The sequence below is a fragment of the Macaca nemestrina genome, chromosome 1, assembly GCF_043159975.1.
Source record: "Macaca nemestrina isolate mMacNem1 chromosome 1, mMacNem.hap1, whole genome shotgun sequence".
Taxonomy (NCBI): Eukaryota; Metazoa; Chordata; class Mammalia; order Primates; family Cercopithecidae; genus Macaca; species Macaca nemestrina.
In genome coordinates this window covers 81,870,737-81,887,997 of record NC_092125.1, presented here as the reverse complement: position 1 = coordinate 81,887,997, position 17,261 = coordinate 81,870,737, and the positions used below count along the sequence as shown (strand labels likewise).

The window sequence follows — 17,261 nt, the reverse complement described above, 5'->3', positions numbered from 1 at the left end:
CCCTACCTGCCCTCTGGGAGACCAGCAGCCTGAGGAATCCAAGCTTTGCCTGACATGAATGTAACTTGGGCACTTGGAGCAGAGAAAAAAGAACCCCCAATCCTTCTCCCCCGCCCTGCCTTGCATTCACTTTGGTAGCAGCCCGGTGGGGGCCATAAGTCAAAGCATAGCCAGGACTTGAAATGTCAAAACCGGCCCCATAAATACAGCGAATGTGTTGCTCTTTGGAGGATAATAAGTGTGAAAAGGACCCTGAAGAGAAAAAAACAATGGTCTCCACCGCCCCCCCCAGGGAAGCTCAGGGTGACTTTCTAGACTTAAGGATAAAATAGAAGAAAAGACATCAGAATCCCTCGCAGGAAATAAAACCTGGGAACAGTTTCTTTGCATAGCCATTGAATAAAACCCTTGCAAAGATAAGCCAATTTATGTTTTAGATGGATTTATAGGCCAGTATTTTTGCTAACAAAACCTTGTTTCCTTAGTTGCCAAGGGGTCATATTTTATTAAGAACATCAAGAATGATGAAAGGAAAAGCTCATATTTGCCTAGTTCTTCATGCACCTTATCTTACTTTTCTCTCTGGCTGCATGGGGCAGTATTGGTCACTCTCCTTGCTCTGCTTTTAAAGTGACCTGCACAGAGAGGTTAAGGAGCTGGCTGAAGAACAAGGCCTCATGAGAAATGGGGTCAAGGTCCAAATGTAGACTCTCAACATCCCATTTCTTTCCTGGCAGGCTAATGGGGGTGGTCTTCTAACCCCAGAGGCTTTTTAAAGGGGCCTCAGGTCTTTTTTTTTGAGACGGACTCTTGCTCTGTGACCCAGGCTGGAGTGCAGTGGTGTGATCTCAGCTCACTGCAACCTCTGCCTCCCGGGTTCAAGTGATTCTCCTGCCTCAGCCTTCCAAGTAGCTAATGCCAGCCACCACGCCTGGATACTTTTTGCATTTTTAGTAGAGACAGCGTTTTGCCATGTTGGCCAGGCTGGTCTCGAGCTCCTGAGCTCAGGTGATACACCCACCCTGGCCTCCCAAAGTGCTGGGATTACAGATGTGAGCCACCGTGCCCGGCCCAGGTCCTCAGGCCTTATTATTGGGACTGACCACTCTGTGCTGGGGTGAGGCCAATTGTCTTCAGAGGATACACTGCTTTGTGCAGCTCTCGCCTCTCTCATTTCCAGTAGAATTGCCAGGGTCTGGCTAGTGGAGGATGGGAAGATGGAAAGTGACTGGGCTAAAGTCACATGATGAATAAGGGACTGGGTTCAGACTGGGACCCAAACATCAGCGCAGCACCCTTTCTCTGCATTTCATTGGTCATCCTGCCTGAGATCTGTCCTCCGTCTGAGAGTTAAGGGATGACTCTTCCCTCTGACTCAGTGTTTATCCCAGATGCACACAGAATATCCTATTCTCTCAATCTCTGTCCCCGGTTTGAGATGGGCTACTGTGTGAAATACCAATTCCTGTAGGTGCAGTGGGGAAAGCTGGCACTTTGGGGTGAACCAACCTTAGGTTTCCAAGTCCAGCTCTGCCTCTTGGTAGCTACAAACCACAAGCAATTACATCACATGAAAATGACAAATGATGTTGTATGTATACAGTGCTCAGCAGTTTACAAAATCGTGACTTCCTTAACTCGAAAATGGCTGTGGAACTGGTATGAGGATTTAAGGATCTTCCACACTGGCTCTGGCACATCTGGTTCAATCCTATCATTGCTGTTCCTGTTACTTTATCCCTGTTCAAGAGAGCCCTGTGAAAGGCAGCAGCGCCCTGGCATGGAGTCTTCTGCTACACTGCATACCACACTCGTGGCACTAACACACCTCTGGCCAGGCTCCTGGGGTCCCCAAAAGAAGAGGAGAATTTGAGTTTTTATAGATGTCACCTGCTTTTAAAATCACAGGGTTGGCCGGGCACGGTGGCTCATGCCTGTAATCCCAGCACTTTGGGAAGCCGAGGCGGGCGGATCATGATGCCGATGAGTTTGACATCATCCTGGCCAACATGGTGAAACTCTTGTCTCTACTAAAAATACAAAAATTAGCCAGGCGTGGTGGCATGCATCTGTAGTCCCAGCTACTTAGGAGGCTGAGGCAGGAGAATCGCTTGAGCCTGGGAGGTGGAGGTTGCAGTGAGCAGAGATCGCACCACTACACTCCAGCCTGGGTGACAGAGCAAGACTGTCTCAAAAACAAAAACAAAACAAAAGTCACAGGGCCAGTGGACCCGGTGTCTGACTGTGAGGAAGCACTACATTAATTCACTGTCTTGAAACAACTTGTCAGGGCCTGACATGGTTTGCATTTGGGTTCCTCTTTCTAGGATTCTGAGATTACTGCCAATGCACTCAAGATGCTTTTGAATGAGGCATTTTCCAAACGTAAGTTCCTTCTTGGGGTCTTTCAGAAAATCTGTAGGAGATGCTGGGACAGGGTGAGGGAGGGGCAGGCAGGCATTGGGCTGGGAGCACCACAGATAGGAGAAAGGGCTTTGGTGTCTGACTCCAGGGTTCTGATTCAGTCCAGCAAGACAAGAGGGGAAGAAGGAGAGGCAGGAGACGGGGAGACGAAGGTGGAGTTGAAGGCTGGGCTGGCGCTGGTGACCAGCCAGCCCCTGCGGGAACAAAGCTCCATAGTGTCAAATGAAATTGCAGGCTGAGTCCCAGGAGAAAAAGAGCTGGGCTGGGATTGACTTAAGTGAAATTTTTTCACAAAATTAATAACTTGGATATTGTGGAAACCTCTGCAGATGAAAGATCCAGTTCTGTAGCGCATCTTGGGGGAAGGAGGAAGAAGGGATGATTCTGACTCTCCTAGACTGTCCTCAGTTCCCCATCTTTAGATTTTTGCAAGCCTCAGAGCTTTCAGAGGGTCAAACTGCACTCAGGAGGGAAGATTTGCATCTCCCCTCTGAGCCCCAGCCCATAGAAGGCCACAGGGAGTTGGTTTCTCTCCGAGTCCAGGGATGGGCCAGGTTAGGTCTTCCAGTGACTGATGGGCTCTCATTCACTCACTGCAGCAGGACTGGGCTTGAGAATTCAGGAAGCAGAGGCTTGGCCCAGGAAGCAAGTCATACCCTTCACAGGGACGAACCCAGGGCTGAGCAGATGGATCCCCAGAGCTCAGAGCACAGGCCCATCTCCTCTCCAAACCACTCTTGCTCCTGCAGTTGTGGAACGGTGGAGAGAAAGACAGGGGGTTGCAGGGTCTTTGGCACCTGTCTTGGCTCCCAGGTATATGGAAGGTGAGGGTGGAGGCCAGGGATGGCTGGAGCTCCAGTGACATGCCTGCAATTTAGTAAGGAAGGGCAGCAGCTGTCATTGAGTGGCTGTATGTTGTGATTAAAAGCTCAGGCTGTGGAGATGGCTGGCCTGCATTTAACTCCTAGCTTTGCTCCCTACTGGTTGTGACCTTGAGCAAATCACATAATCGCTCTGGGACTCAGTTTCCTCATCTATAAAATGGGTATAATGATAGCATCTACCACATGGAGTTATTTTGAAGAGTAGCTGTGCAGTGCTTATAACAATACCTAGCCATATAAAGTTAGTTGTTTTATTAAGAACTTATCATATATCAAGCCTGGGCTAAAACTTCACTTCTATTATCTCAATTAATACCCAACCAGTCTTTGGGGCAATTATGGTCATTGTTACTGTTATGATTATTCCCATTTGATGGAGGAGGAAATTAAAGCACAAAGATATTAATTTGCTGAAGTCTGTGGCTTGTGGGGAGCCAAGCCAAGGTTCAGATGCTGTACTTGGATGCTGGTGCTTGTGTGTCCTATCTCCCAGGGCACCAGGAGGCTCAGGCATATCTGCCCACAAGCCTGCCATGACGCTCTCCTCATTTGGCAGAGACCAAGTTTGACTCCACACTCTTGGATGGTATCTTTGGGGGTCTTCTACCTTGGAGGTTCTTTCCCTCACCTTCAAATGATCCAATTCCCACCCTCCTTTTCTATTTAAATCTTTAGGAACAGACATAACGTTCGATGGATTCAACATCAACACTTGCAGGGAAATGATCAGTCTGTTGGATGTATCCTTTAAATGTTGCATTATTTTTTTACTTTCGTCCTGGTTTTAAAGACTCCTCCACCTTTTCCAGCTAGAAGGAAGGGAAGGGTAAAAAATGAGAAGGGGAACGAGCAGGCATGGAGCATATGTCAGGGATTGTACTTGAAGCCTCAAAGGAAAAATGTATCATATCATGGATGTCCCTCAAAAAGCTTGAGATTATCTCCGTTTCACAGGTGAAGAAACCGAGGTGTGCAGTGTTTAGGTGACTTATTTAAAATCATGTAATCTGGAGGTAGCAAGCATGGGGCATTTGCGTACCTCCTCCCTCCACACTCTGTTCATCTCTTCATCTTCCTCCTCTCCTTCATTTCCACCCATCCCCACCCCCACCCTCTACTGCTCCCTGCTTCCTGAGCTATCCACATCACTATCTGATCTTTGCTTCAGAATGTTAACATGGCTTGTGGACAGCCACTACTGATAGTTTAGAATTATCATACAAGATAAAACCTATTTGTTCTCCCTGATCTAATTTAACCCTCACTTGATATTGAAGTGTGATGTGTTAGGCTGTTCTGGCTGCTATAACAGGAGACCATAAACTGGGTGGCTTATAAACAACAGAAATTTATTTCTTACTGTTCTGGAGGCTGCGAAGTCCAAGATCAAAGTGCTGGTAGATTTTGTGGTGGATGAGGGCTGGTTTCCTAGTTCATAGATGGCATATTCTTGCTATAACTTCACATGGCAGAAGGCGTGAGGGAGTTTCCTGGTGTTTGTTTTATAAGGGCACTAATTTCATTTCTGAGGGTTCTACCTTCATGACCTAATTACCTCCCAAAGCCCCATCTCCTAATACCCTCACATGGGGATTGGGTTTCAGCATATGAATTTTGGGGGACAAAAACACTCAGTCTATAGCAAATGGGCAGTAGTTTTTGGGAGGAATGGAGAAGGTTAAGGCATTCTAGGTGGAACGAACCTTCTAGGTGTGAAGGCACAGAGGGTGAGTGGTGTAACATCACTTCCTTAGAGCTTTGCCTACGGTGGGTCCAGGTTGCCATTCATCACAGTGCTGATGGTGAAGGTGATTTCTTTAAAAATTGAAGCCTTGGAGGGTCCTTCTCCGTTCCTTGGGGCCGCATCCATGACGAGCTCTGTTAATCCATGATGATCTTTACTGTGGGTTCTTTCGTTAACTGCAGGGGAGGAAGGATTTTCCTTTGCGTGGTTGTCATGCAGAGTGGTCCTGGATGACAGAGCGTGTGTGCCCACCTCTGCATGGCTGATCTGCCATGGAGGGCTGGTGCTATCTTTTGGCCTCTGAGCTTCAGGCTGCCACTCCCTGCAAAAGGCTGGGGCTCTTTAGCCCTCGTGTCTTTTCTCCACGCTTAACAATTTAATTTGTGGGCCACAAGGAACTGTTAAGTGTTGATTCACTTTACTGCAAATAGTTCCTTGGTTTCTGAATCACTGTCATCAAACCCTGTCTGTTGACTTCAGTTTAGATTTGAGAGTTGCCTTGTAATCTACCCATTCATTATTCCCAATGGTATTTGTGTCTTTCACAGTTCCAAGAGGAGTGTGACTCTCTGCCACTCTTCAGGAGTTTGTGTTCCACAGTTTAGGTGGTATGGGGCAGTGGTTCTGAATCAGCAGAAATACCCATGGAATCCTTAAAAAAATAACAGCTCTATTGAGATATCATTTACATACCATACAATGCACTCATTTAAAGTATATCAGTCAATGCCTTTCGTGCATTCAGAGTTGCGCAACCATCATCACATAATTTAGAACGTTGTCATTACCCTAAAAAGCAACCCTGCACTCATATTACCAGTCGCTCTCCATTTCCCCCAACCCCCACCCCCATCCCTAGGCAACCACTAATCTACTTTCTGTCTCTGTAAATTTGCCTATTGCGGACATTTCATATAATGAAATTATACAATATGTGGTCCTTTGTGATTGGCTTTTTTTACTGAACATGATGTTTCACGTACTATAGCATGCATCAGTACTTTATCACCCATGGGGTGTTAAAAATACAGTTAAAAATACAGGCTTTCACATGTCCTACAAAGTGATAGAAAACAATTATAAAAATTGGCTGAGCACAGTGGCTGATGCCTGTCATCCCGGGACTTTGGGTGGCATTGGCAGACAGATCACTTAAGGCCAGAAGTTCGAGACCAGCCTGGAACACAGTGAAATCCCGTCTCTACTGAAAATACAAAAATTACTCGGGCATGGAGGCACATGTCTGTAATCCCAGCTACTCGGGAGGCTGAAGCACGAGAATCGCTTGAGCCTGGGAGGCAGAGGTTGCGGTGAGCGGAGGTCGCACTGCTACACTCCAGCCTGGGTGAGAAAGTGAGACTCTGTCTCAAACAATAACAACAAAGACAACAACAACAACAAACAAACAAAAACCCCTGATTCCTGGAGATCCTGATTCCGTAGGTGTGGTCTCTGCAAGCAATTTTGTCTGGAATTGAAGACCACTGGTGTTCTGGGATAAAGGCTTAGAAACAGACAGGGGTCCAAATTCTGGCTCTACCACTTATTGAGGTGTATACATTTGAGGAGGTTGCTAAATGCTCTGAACTTCAGTTTCTCCTGGAAAATGGGATAATGATACCTAGCTTGTGTGGCTATTGTTAGGATGAAATGAGATACAAGTCTGTAGAGTACCTAGACCCGAATGTTAGCTTCCTTTGCAAACTACTCTTCTGAGATGTGTTGGTTGAATTATTAGTAAGGATTTGAAGGCTATGATGCATTCAACACTCAGTGCAGATTATAGATCCAATAACACCGACTTTCTTAAAGGATGAGGCTTACAAGACTTTTTGTTTGCCTAGTTAAAGGAGGTGAGAGTGATAGTCTGTTTTAGAATTCTAATGATTTGTTCAGAGATGGGGTCTTGTCATGTTGCCCAGGCTAGAGTGCAGTGGCTATTCATAGGCACGATCTGAGCTCACCGCAGCCTCAAACTCCTAGGCTCAAGCAATCCCCCTGCCTCAGCCTCCCGAGTATCTGGGGCTATTTCAAAATTTTAACATTGGTGCTGTAATGTACATACTGTTTATTGATTAGTTGTGATTGGTGAGAAAATTGCAGAGTCTCTAAGAGACTTAACTTTAGGAGTGTAAGTGCAGTTCAAAACGAAACCCCTGTTGACTAGTGTTAAAAAAAACAAATAGTTGTGGCCCTTTGGGAGGCTGAGGCAGGCAGATCATTTGAGGTCAGGAGTCCAAGACCAGCCTGGCCAACATGGTGAAACCATCTCTACTAAAAAAAAAAAAAAAAGAAAAAAAAATTAGCAGAGTGTGGTGGCGGGCGCCTGTAATCCCTGCTACTCGGGAGGCTGAGGCAGAGAATCGCTTGAACACTGGAGGCGGTGGTTGCAGTGAGCTGAGATCACACCACTGCACTCCAGCCTGGGCGACAGAGTGAGACTTCGTCTCAAAAAAAAAAAAAAAAAAAAAAAAATGTTGTGGAGTAAATGTAAATTGGACACAGAAAATCCCTCATAATATCCTCCTGTTTGGTTGTATATTGGCCTATCGGCAGATCCTGTGGCTTAGACTCCCAGTCCCATGGTTCCTGGCTCCTGATGTCTTTTCCCATAATATTTTGACATTCCAATAAACTCCAATTAGCTGAATGATCAATCACAGAAATGTAAATCTAGAAGCGAATTTACAAATCATACAGCTCCACCCTGTAAATAAACCAGGATGATTAGGGTATTCATGATTTTGTAGATTGGCCAGCTCATGACTTGCCCTTTTTTCCTAGCTCTGTGCTTGGCCTCAGAGGAGGGTCTTGGTGCGTGTTTGACTTTTAAATCTTTATTTGAACTTGTTACACACTGTCACCCCTACTGCTCTGCTTGCCACAGACATGGAAGGTTCACTAAGGCCTTAAGGCACTCGTGCAAGCTCACAAGAGAAAGAAATCCTTAAGGCATGTAGAATTTGGACTCAATCATGTTGGTCTTTAACGTGCCTAGAGTAATGGAACGGGCACTTTGGGGCTGGTGGAATTCAAGACGCTCTGGCTGAAGATTCAGAAGTATCTGGTAACTCTTCTCTTCCTTCTGGGCATCCTCTCTTCTGTTCTAATCCTCACTTACACTCATTCCTGGTCCATCATAGTCTGACCACATCCTTAATCATGGTCAAAACTATTGAGACCTGGGCACACTGGTCATGAAGGAACAAGAAGGCAATGAGAGACTCTCATACCAACCACTGCCCTGAAAGCCCTGCTGTTCAGACAGCAAAGGGGCCAGCATTGGCCAAGCTCTTATCTTTGCTCTGAAACCTTCTTGGGAGGAGTCAATAGGGTCTCTTTTTGAATGTGTCCCTGGCCTTTTGAGGAAGCAGTGTGGTGGAGGGAGATGATTCTGGTAGGGGCTGTGAATGGCTGTTTTCTACTTGGGATTTCTTTCCTGCTTTAGGAGATCTATCGGGAAACTGATTATAACCACTCGGGCACCATTGATGCCCACGAGATGAGGACAGCCCTCAGGAAGGCAGGTGAGGACACATCCTGTAGACAGGGTCTTGGGATCCAGGTGTGCACATTGTAAATATTTATTCTCATGATGATGATTGCTAGTGATCATCATTTGTAGCTATCTTATATGGGATATCAAGGCAACAACAGAGCTTTGTTGAGTACCTTCCCTGTCCAGGAAAGGGAGAATATTGCTGGATTCCATATAGCATAATATTTTAGAATTTTTCCAAGATATCTGCCTGTTACTGGGAAGGTGACAGCAATTACAGAGGATGGGGCTATGAAGGAGACAGAGAGGAACTGGCCAGACAGGCAGCTGGCTCACCTTCTCTGCTTTCGCTTGCTGATGTCACCCATGGCTGAGTTGGTGCTGGTGCTAGTGCTGGATGTGGAATGAGGCTGAACCTGATGAGGAGTGGCTACAAGGAAAGGGATGGATGGCAGGACGCCTTCCGGGATCCCCTGGAGAAGGCAGAGTCAGACCTGGGTTGCAGATTGATACAGAACCACAGAGGGGCCCCTGCGATGTCAGCTCCTTGAATGTTTATGGGAGACAGTGCTGAGTCCTCCGCTCCACCCGTGACCCAGGCCCCCTCTGCCCTCAGGTTTCACCCTCAATAGCCAGGTGCAGCAGACCATTGCCCTGCGGTATGCGTGCAGCAAGCTTGGCATCAACTTTGACAGCTTCGTGGCTTGTATGATCCGCCTAGAGACCCTCTTCAGTGAGTCACTCTGTCCTCCAGCGCCATCCTACTAATCCCAAGGTGCAAGGTGGGGCAGGGGCAGGACCAAGGGGCAGAAGCAGACATTGCTTTTAGGAGGCCAGGGGCCCAGAAAACGATAGACAGGGTTTCTGTAATGCTGGCACCTTGTGGGTGAGGGGCAACTGGACCTGAAGGGGCTGAGGAAGTCCAGCCTGGCCAGATCCAGGACGGAGGCTGCCTTTTTTTGGAGACTTACAAAGCTGCCATCCAGACTATCGTGTATCTACAGTGTGCAGTCACTAGGCCAAGATGAACGAGTCCCAGTAACTGTTCTTAGATGGCTTTTAATGTCTATTTATATTTGTTTTTCAATACGGATCATATTGAGAGCATTCCTCCCAGTGAAGTGATGGAGGGGGCCCTCTGGAAGGCAATAGGCATTTTCCTGCCATATTGGGCCTTGAGATTAGATATCTTATTAGGGAGGGATTTTTTCCTTGCACTGAGGTTTGGTAGGTGTTATGTTCTAGTGAGTCAAGGTCAGTTAGCCAGAGACAATGCTAAGGGGCTGGATTACCCACACGCAAGACAACCACCATCTGTTTGACAACACTGCACCTTGATAAAGTAATTGCATGTTTCTGATATAAAGCTTCTGAGGATGGAGATGCCAAAGGGACCATCTCTGCTGGCAACGGGGTTTGTCTGTTTTGGCGGGGGGCATCTGATCCCCCAAAAGCTCATCGTGTGCCCTGGATCTAGCTTTTTGAGGCCCCTGGGGCTAGGTGGGGACTGGAGGGGAAGGGGTTGTAAGGGAAAGGGGAGTTCCCCAGGTGGGGATGGGGTAGACAGAGGCAGCTCTCTGACTGTTCCCAAGTCCAGGAACAGCTTTATCTAATTTCATTCCTTCTCTGGTGTTTTAGAACTATTCAGCCTTCTGGACAAAGACAAGGACGGCATGGTGCAGCTCTCTCTGGCTGAGGTAAGTGTCTTGAGGTTTGATGAATTGCTGGCTGAAATTCTTGGACCATGTAGTTGCCGAGTGGTGCTTATTCCTGTTGACTGTCTTAGGTCCATGTGAATACCGTGCACATTCTGTGGCAGGCACTGGGGGAAGGAAGGCAACTGTTATACAGTTTTCCAAACATTTTTGTTTATTATTATTGTTATTGTAACCATAAAGCTATAGCTACATTTCAGGTAATTTCAGAGATGCAAGCCCTTGTTAATTTGGATGGAGCTGTGGGTGGTGGGCACAATATAAAGTATCTGGCTTCTAGGACCAGCTGTCTTAGAGGGACCCATGGAAGGATGTAGGAAACAAAAACGAAATTGCAACAGGTAGAATGAAGATGCAAAATGAATGAGTGTTTTTACTGTGTACAAGCCACATAATGTTTTTGCAGAAAAAATCAGAGTACTTCCCCTGTGGACACTGCATCCCTGTATGGCAGAGGCCTTTACTGGCCAGAGGGGACAGCAGGAAGTGTGGAGATATCTCTAGGGTCCAGGCAGGGGAAGACATTGGCCTTTGACTTGCTTCTGAGGCGCTAGAACTAGAGCACCAGGTTATTACTGGCTGTGCCCAGTTGTCTGTGCCCATCCACTTTCTTTTCTTCTCTAAAGTGGGAATGCCATTGACCTCTTTCCTGTAGCCCAGGAAAGGCCTTCCTAGAAATAGACCTGTGGATTCTTACAGATACCTGGACAATAGTATGGAACCTAAAATGGAGTGTGGTTGTGTGGGTGCATAAAATATACATATATATACACACACACACAAATATACATATATAGGAATATATATACACATATAGAAACAAATACATATATAAGAAAAGATATATACACATATATAGGAATCTATAGAGATATATACACACATTTATTGTGTACATATGTGTGTGTATATATTAGTATACACTATTGTGTGTATATATGTGTGTGTGTATATGAATAAACATGCACATACCTATTTTTGGAGCTCCCTTTGGGTCTAGAGCTTTTTCTGAGTCACGTTTCTGTAGTGCCCTTGTTCAGGAGTTAGTGACGTAGTGAAGGCCTTCCTTGCTTCCCATGTTTGAGCAAGGCACTTACTGGAGAATGGAGATAAAAAGATCATTGCCATGTGAGGCAGGAGAGCATTGATGGTGAAAGCACCCCAGCCCCTGAGAAGCCAAGAACTCAATCTCATCCTTTTCCTTTGCAGTGGCTGTGCTGCGTCTTGGTCTGACCTGGGGTTTCGGACATCAGTGACACTCCCTGCCCCACTGCTTGCCTCTTGTCACCCCTTCTCTACAATTTTGTGAACAGTTATGCTCCAGTGGCATTCACTGGTTGTTCATACCTTTCTTGCCCTGGGTCTCTTTCAGCAGCACTGAGCTATGAGCTATATAAGCCGACCCGGTGGGCCCAGCGGAGGGAAAGCAATCAATTAAAGTTGTGAGCCAGAATGGTTTCCGCCTTTCTCTCGTGATATGCTATCTGGGCTGTATCCTGGGCTTTTTATGCTTTAGGAAAGAAGATGTTCTTGGGAAATGGCACAATACAAAACTGCTGAAAGATACAAAATGTAGGTTAATTTCTCAGAGGAGAGGTCTTCTGTGGACCGAGAGGCATCCGGAGGCCACCTTCAGGAAAGGAGCCCAGGAAGGGAGCAGGGATGGGATGCTGGGAGAACAGGGCTTTCTTCCTTATTTGCAGACACGGGAGGCTGCTGGACTGTACTGAGGAAAATTCTTACCTGGCAAATAGCTAGAGGGGAAAGGCAGTTCAGGTTAGTTTTGCTCACAGCTGAACGCTGGCATCTTTGTTGTTGGTAAGAAAATAGATGGCACAGCCATGGTGTCCTAAGGGAGGAATGGGGACAGGGCTGGTTGTTCTATGCAGACACGAAATATCAAGGAGAACACACACACACACACACACACACGCACACACACACACACACACACACGCCTTGGCCCTGGATCAGTCTGATTGATTATGGATTAATTTTCTCTTTCTGGAAGTAGATGTAGATGAATGTTCCTTACAGGAATACGACTCCTAAGTATGGCAAGCACTAGTTGGCTTCAATGCTGCCTTTGAGTCTCCCAAGACCCAGTCGGGAGGAAGGGGCAGGCCCTTCACTGAAGAGAGGAGGTAAAAGCTCTGGGCCCTCACTGATCAGGGAGGGGCTGTGCCATCACACCACTGCAGGGAGGGCTCTGTTAATGTGATGGGAGAGAAAGAGATATAGTTGTTTTAGCAGCCTGTGGGTCCCAGAAGAAAAGGGGTCCTTCCTCGTCCAGTCAGGGATAAGACAGAGATGCTTCGGCAGCAGGACTCAGCAGGTGTGTGCCCCGCCATGCTCCAGCTGCCTGGAGAGGCCATGCAGCCTGCTCCTGTGCCCAGCTGGTGTGATTCTCATGCTCATCGACATGCCAACCAGGAACAGGTCTTTGTTCTACCCACTATAGAGGACCACAACCAATTCTCCCTAAGTAGAAAGTGCTATGTTATAATCAACTTGCAACAGGTAGTTTTTTTTTGAAGCCCTGCAGGGTTAACTACTTGAGGGAATAGTCTGGTAATAAATAAAATACTGTCTCATTACAAAACATCCTTTGCTTTCAGGGTCCTGGGTCTGAGGTAAGGACTGTCCTGGGGACTCCTTACCAATACAGCCCAAGAAGCAGGTTAAAGATCCTAGCACTACACTTTCCCTCTCAAACGCATGAGACTGTGCCTTTTGCTTCCTTCTCCCCAAAGATGAAGGCTGTGGGAGATGATGCTTTTAGTCATGGCCTCGTCCTTGCCCCTAGATGTGGCTGCATCTTGGGAAAGCTCAGTGTCTCCTGGAATCCACAGCTTCCACAGTGCCCGGCACTTCCCCTCCGGGAGCCAGCACCACACTTTATTGCATTAACATGGTGACTTGCTTGTCTTCCCCACTCCAGTTGGATAGTCTGTGGATGCAGAGATGGAGTTTCCCTTGTTCCCTCAAAACCTAGAACAATGCCTGGTGCTTAATGAATGTGAACTCTGTCTTTCCCTTTGCAGAAGAGGAGGCTCTGTAGACTGCAGAGCAGGTGCCTCTCTGTGTTTTCCCAGCAGAGAGGCTGTGTTTGCACTGGTCCCTCACAGATGACACAGCAGCGCCTGACAGCAGAAGCCCCAGTGGGGACTGCCATTGATGTGCAGATTCATCAAAGCTGGGTCTCTTTTGGCAGGGAGGTGCTGGGAGTTGAAAGACTGTGGAGCTCTGGGAGGAGATGTGGCCCCTGCAGGGTGTCCTGCTGAGCCCTTCCCTCCCCAAGCTTCTCCCCACCCTGACAATTCCAGGAGGAGAGAAAGCCGTGGCTGCCTCCCATGTCAGGGGTCTTTGATTTGTTCAGAGAACCCCAGGGAGCTCTGATTCCCCCAGTGGGAGTAGGGGTGGGGTGAAGTCAGCCTGGAGTCACGGGGGTCTTCCTCTGTTGCACTCCCACCCTCCCTAGCCTTCAGAGTCAATTCGTGTCACCTCTTAAAGGCACAGTTTGTTTCCTTATTAGTAAATAGGAAGAAACACAAGCACTGTCAACTCCCAGACTCAACTGAGACCTTCTGGAACACGGAAGCTGACATTTCGGTGAAAGGTGTTTGGGGTGTCTGAAATATTCTAGGTAATTCCACCACAACAAGACCATCTTCAGTGAGCTCCCATTTCCTGCTGAGAGTTGTGGATTAGCTTTCTCCTCACATCCACCTGCCCAGGCAGGACTTTTTGTAATTATGCACAATCACAGAAGCAGCTTGGAGCAGGGCTGGGAGAGCCAGGCAGACAGCCCATCCGCAGGCAACAGGAGGCTCTTCCTGGCCAAGGTCCTGACAACAGCCATGTCTCAGCAGCCCGGCTCTGCGGGGTTATGCACAAGGGCCCAGCACAACTGGCAGACAGGCTCCCCGCCTGCCTGGGTGGTCTCTGTCTGCCTCATTGACTGGCTTCTCTCTCATACCAGCTGTTATTCTGAGTCGGGGCAGGCTCAGCCCGCCAGCTTCTCCGATGTCCAGCATCTCTGCAGCTTTGGATGTTCTAATTCCCTCTGAGCCCCAGCCCCTGTCATTGCTTCTAGCTCTGGCTCTGGGATGTGGCAGTTCCACCACACCCTAACCTACCTCTTTTCTGCTCTCCTCTCAGTCTCCCAACCATGTCTTCCATCCATATGTTAACCCTTTCCTTCAATTTACGTATGAGGTTGGCTGACCTTGGGAGTTGACATCATTGATGGTGAATAACCAAGATGCCCACTGACCTCTCCACTTCAGAAAAGATAGCATCAGAAAGAACCCACTTAGAGATGGACCCCTCTGCCACCTTTTCACTTTCTCTCTCTCTTTTTTTTTTTGAGACAAGCTCTCGCTTTGTCACCCAGGCTGTAGTGCAGTGGCGTGAGCTCAGGTCACTGCAGTCTCTACCTTCTGGGCTCAAGCAATTCTCCTGCCTCAGCCTCCTGAGTAGCTGGGACTACAGGCATGCACCACCACACCCAGCTAATTTTTGGTATTTTTGGTAGAGATGGGGTTTCACCACGTTACCCAGGCAGGTCTTGACCTCTGGGACTCAAGCAATCCGCCCACCTCAGCCTCCCAAAGTGCTGAGATTACAGGTATGAGCTACCACGCCTGGCGTAGGTTGTAAGTGGTGTGACTATAGAGGCCATCTATGTGTTACAATAAGTGCTATGGCCTGAAGGTTTGTGCTAGGTAACCCAGTCCTGAATTCATACATTAAATTCTAACCCCCACTGTGAGGGTGTTTGGAGGTGGGGTCTTCGGGAGGTAATTAGGTCATGAGAGTGGAGTCCTCATGAATGGGATTAGTGCCCTTCTAGAAGGCACAGGAGAGCTTCCTAGTCCCTTCCACCCTTCCAGGACACAGTGAGCAGATGGCCCTCTATGAACCAGGAAGGGGGCCCTCACAGACACCAGATCCGCCAGTGCTTTGATCTTGGACTTCTCAGCCTTCAAAACTATGAGAAACAAATTTCTGTTGTTTATAAGGCACCCAGTTTACAGTACTTTGTTGCAGCAGCCAGAACGGACTAAGACAACAAGGATGAAGAGACGCGTCCTGGATGTCCTCTGCCAGGAATCCGGTCTGATGTGTGGCACTCCATGTCTGAGCTTATTCCATTGGCTTCTGTCTTTGGAAAAGACAACGTTAGTCACTTACTAGTGGCAGTTGCACGGAGAAGGAGGGCTCACTAATGGGGGACAGGGTGATCATTTGGAGTTTGCAAGCTGTGAAGACAGATGTTGGCTCTTCACAATTTTGGAAGGGTTCATCAGTTAAGTGTAGGACCTTATGGGGAATGGAAATAAGGCAGAGGCATGGTTCTGGTCACTGAGTTCCTTAAGGTCTGCTGAAGGCTGCCGATGCATCTCTCACTCCCTCATTATGCTTTGGAGCAGAGCCAGGGGCTGGAGGAATGTGGGGTGATCCTTTCATTAACCACCATCTGTTGACACTTTTCTTTTTCTTTGTGAAAACATTTATATTTATATCTTTATATTTAACATTTTTATTTCTATATAAATCATTTTGTTTATTATGTACTTGTCAAATTATATACAAATTTATATATTTATTTATGTATTTAGATATTATTTATTTATTTGAGACATGGTCTTGCTCTGTTGCCCAGAGCTGGAGTACAGTGATATGATCTTGGCTCACTGCAGCTTAGACCTTCTGGGCTCAAGTGATCCTCCCACCTCAGCCTCCCAAGTAGCTGGGACTGACTACAGGCATGCGCCATCACACCCAACTACTTAAGAAATTGTTTGTAAAGACACAGTCTTGCTGTGTTACCCAGGCTAGTTTCCATCTCTTGGCCTCAAGTGATCCTCCTGCCTCGGCCTCTTAAAGTGCTAGGATTACAGGTGTGAGCCACTGCGTCTGCCCCAGATATTACTTATATTATACAAATCTAATATAAGTAAAAGTAAAAGAACAGTATATTGAAGCCCCGTCATTATGAATTAGGACAGAGCGAGACTCCATCTCAAAAAAAAAGATGTTAATATTTTATCATACCTATTTTGTCATTTTTTGCTGAAGTAAATCACAGATACTATGACATTTTACCCTTCATTATAGATGTCTAGGAAAGGACATTTTATGACACAACCACAGCACCATTCTCCAGCTAAACAAAATTCACAAGAATTCTTTAATCACATCGAATAACGAATCTATATTCAAATTTCCTTGATTGGCTTCAAAATGTACTCTTATAGTTAGTTTATTTGGATGAGGACTCAAAGAAGACCCTTAGCTTGCACCTTTTAATCTAGAGCAATCTAGATTGAGTGATTAACAAATAACTGGACTTTTAAAAAGGGGGCTCTGGCAATATGAATGTGCTTTACATGTTTCTCAGTCTAACTAAATCTCACGCGAAGTTCCCATTCTGCCCAGCTTCCTCCCTCTCCCCAGGGCTACACAGAATGGTTTACAGGGGCAGCAAAATGGGAAAAGGGTGTCTAATTTTCCCTCCGCCGTGGTTGCTGTCGAAGCCTGCCTGTCCTTGGAGGTGCCATCTCCTGCTTCGGCCCCATGGGCTCCAACACTAACTGGGCTGGGAGCCGCTGCCTGGGTGTGGGAACGAGTCTCTGCTGTGGGAATCTTTTTCCTGGACTCTAAGAATCCCCCTTTCCTCTGAATCTTTCCTCTCTGACTACTCCTGACTCCCTCCCAGAGCTTCAGCTTTGAAAGAAGAAAAATCCCAAAGGCATTCTCCTCGGGCTGCTTCTCTTGGTCATGTTGTCCCCTGAGGCCAGAGAGCACACAGCTTGACCACCCGCTGACTTGAACGCAGAGGGAAGGAAGCTTGAGTCCATCGTGAATTACGCTGCCCATTAAAGAAGCAGCTCACTGGTGGAGAGAGGAGAAGAAGAGAAAGTTTACAGTCCCTGAAAGGGCTCCCCTGGGCTGAAATTTCATTTCATTGATTCATTCACTATTAAAAC

At 47.1% G+C, this 17,261-nt stretch overlaps 1 protein-coding gene across 1 annotated transcript in view; it reads left to right on the top strand.

The window, feature by feature from the left end:
• The window catches only part of LOC105478189 (calpain 8), a 74,911-nt gene extending 62,729 nt beyond the window's left edge, over window positions 1–12,182 (top strand). Inside the window, exons 15-21 of the mRNA XM_011735284.2 lie at window positions 2,328–2,385; window positions 3,984–4,048; window positions 8,051–8,119; window positions 8,501–8,579; window positions 9,168–9,284; window positions 10,190–10,248; window positions 11,476–12,182. Coding sequence (XP_011733586.2) covers window positions 2,328–2,385; window positions 3,984–4,048; window positions 8,051–8,119; window positions 8,501–8,579; window positions 9,168–9,284; window positions 10,190–10,248; window positions 11,476–11,499 — 471 coding nt within the window. The 3' untranslated portion in view covers window positions 11,500–12,182. The remainder of the gene's footprint in view (window positions 1–2,327; window positions 2,386–3,983; window positions 4,049–8,050; window positions 8,120–8,500; window positions 8,580–9,167; window positions 9,285–10,189; window positions 10,249–11,475) is intronic.
• Window positions 12,183–17,261: the final 5,079 nt, after the last annotated feature.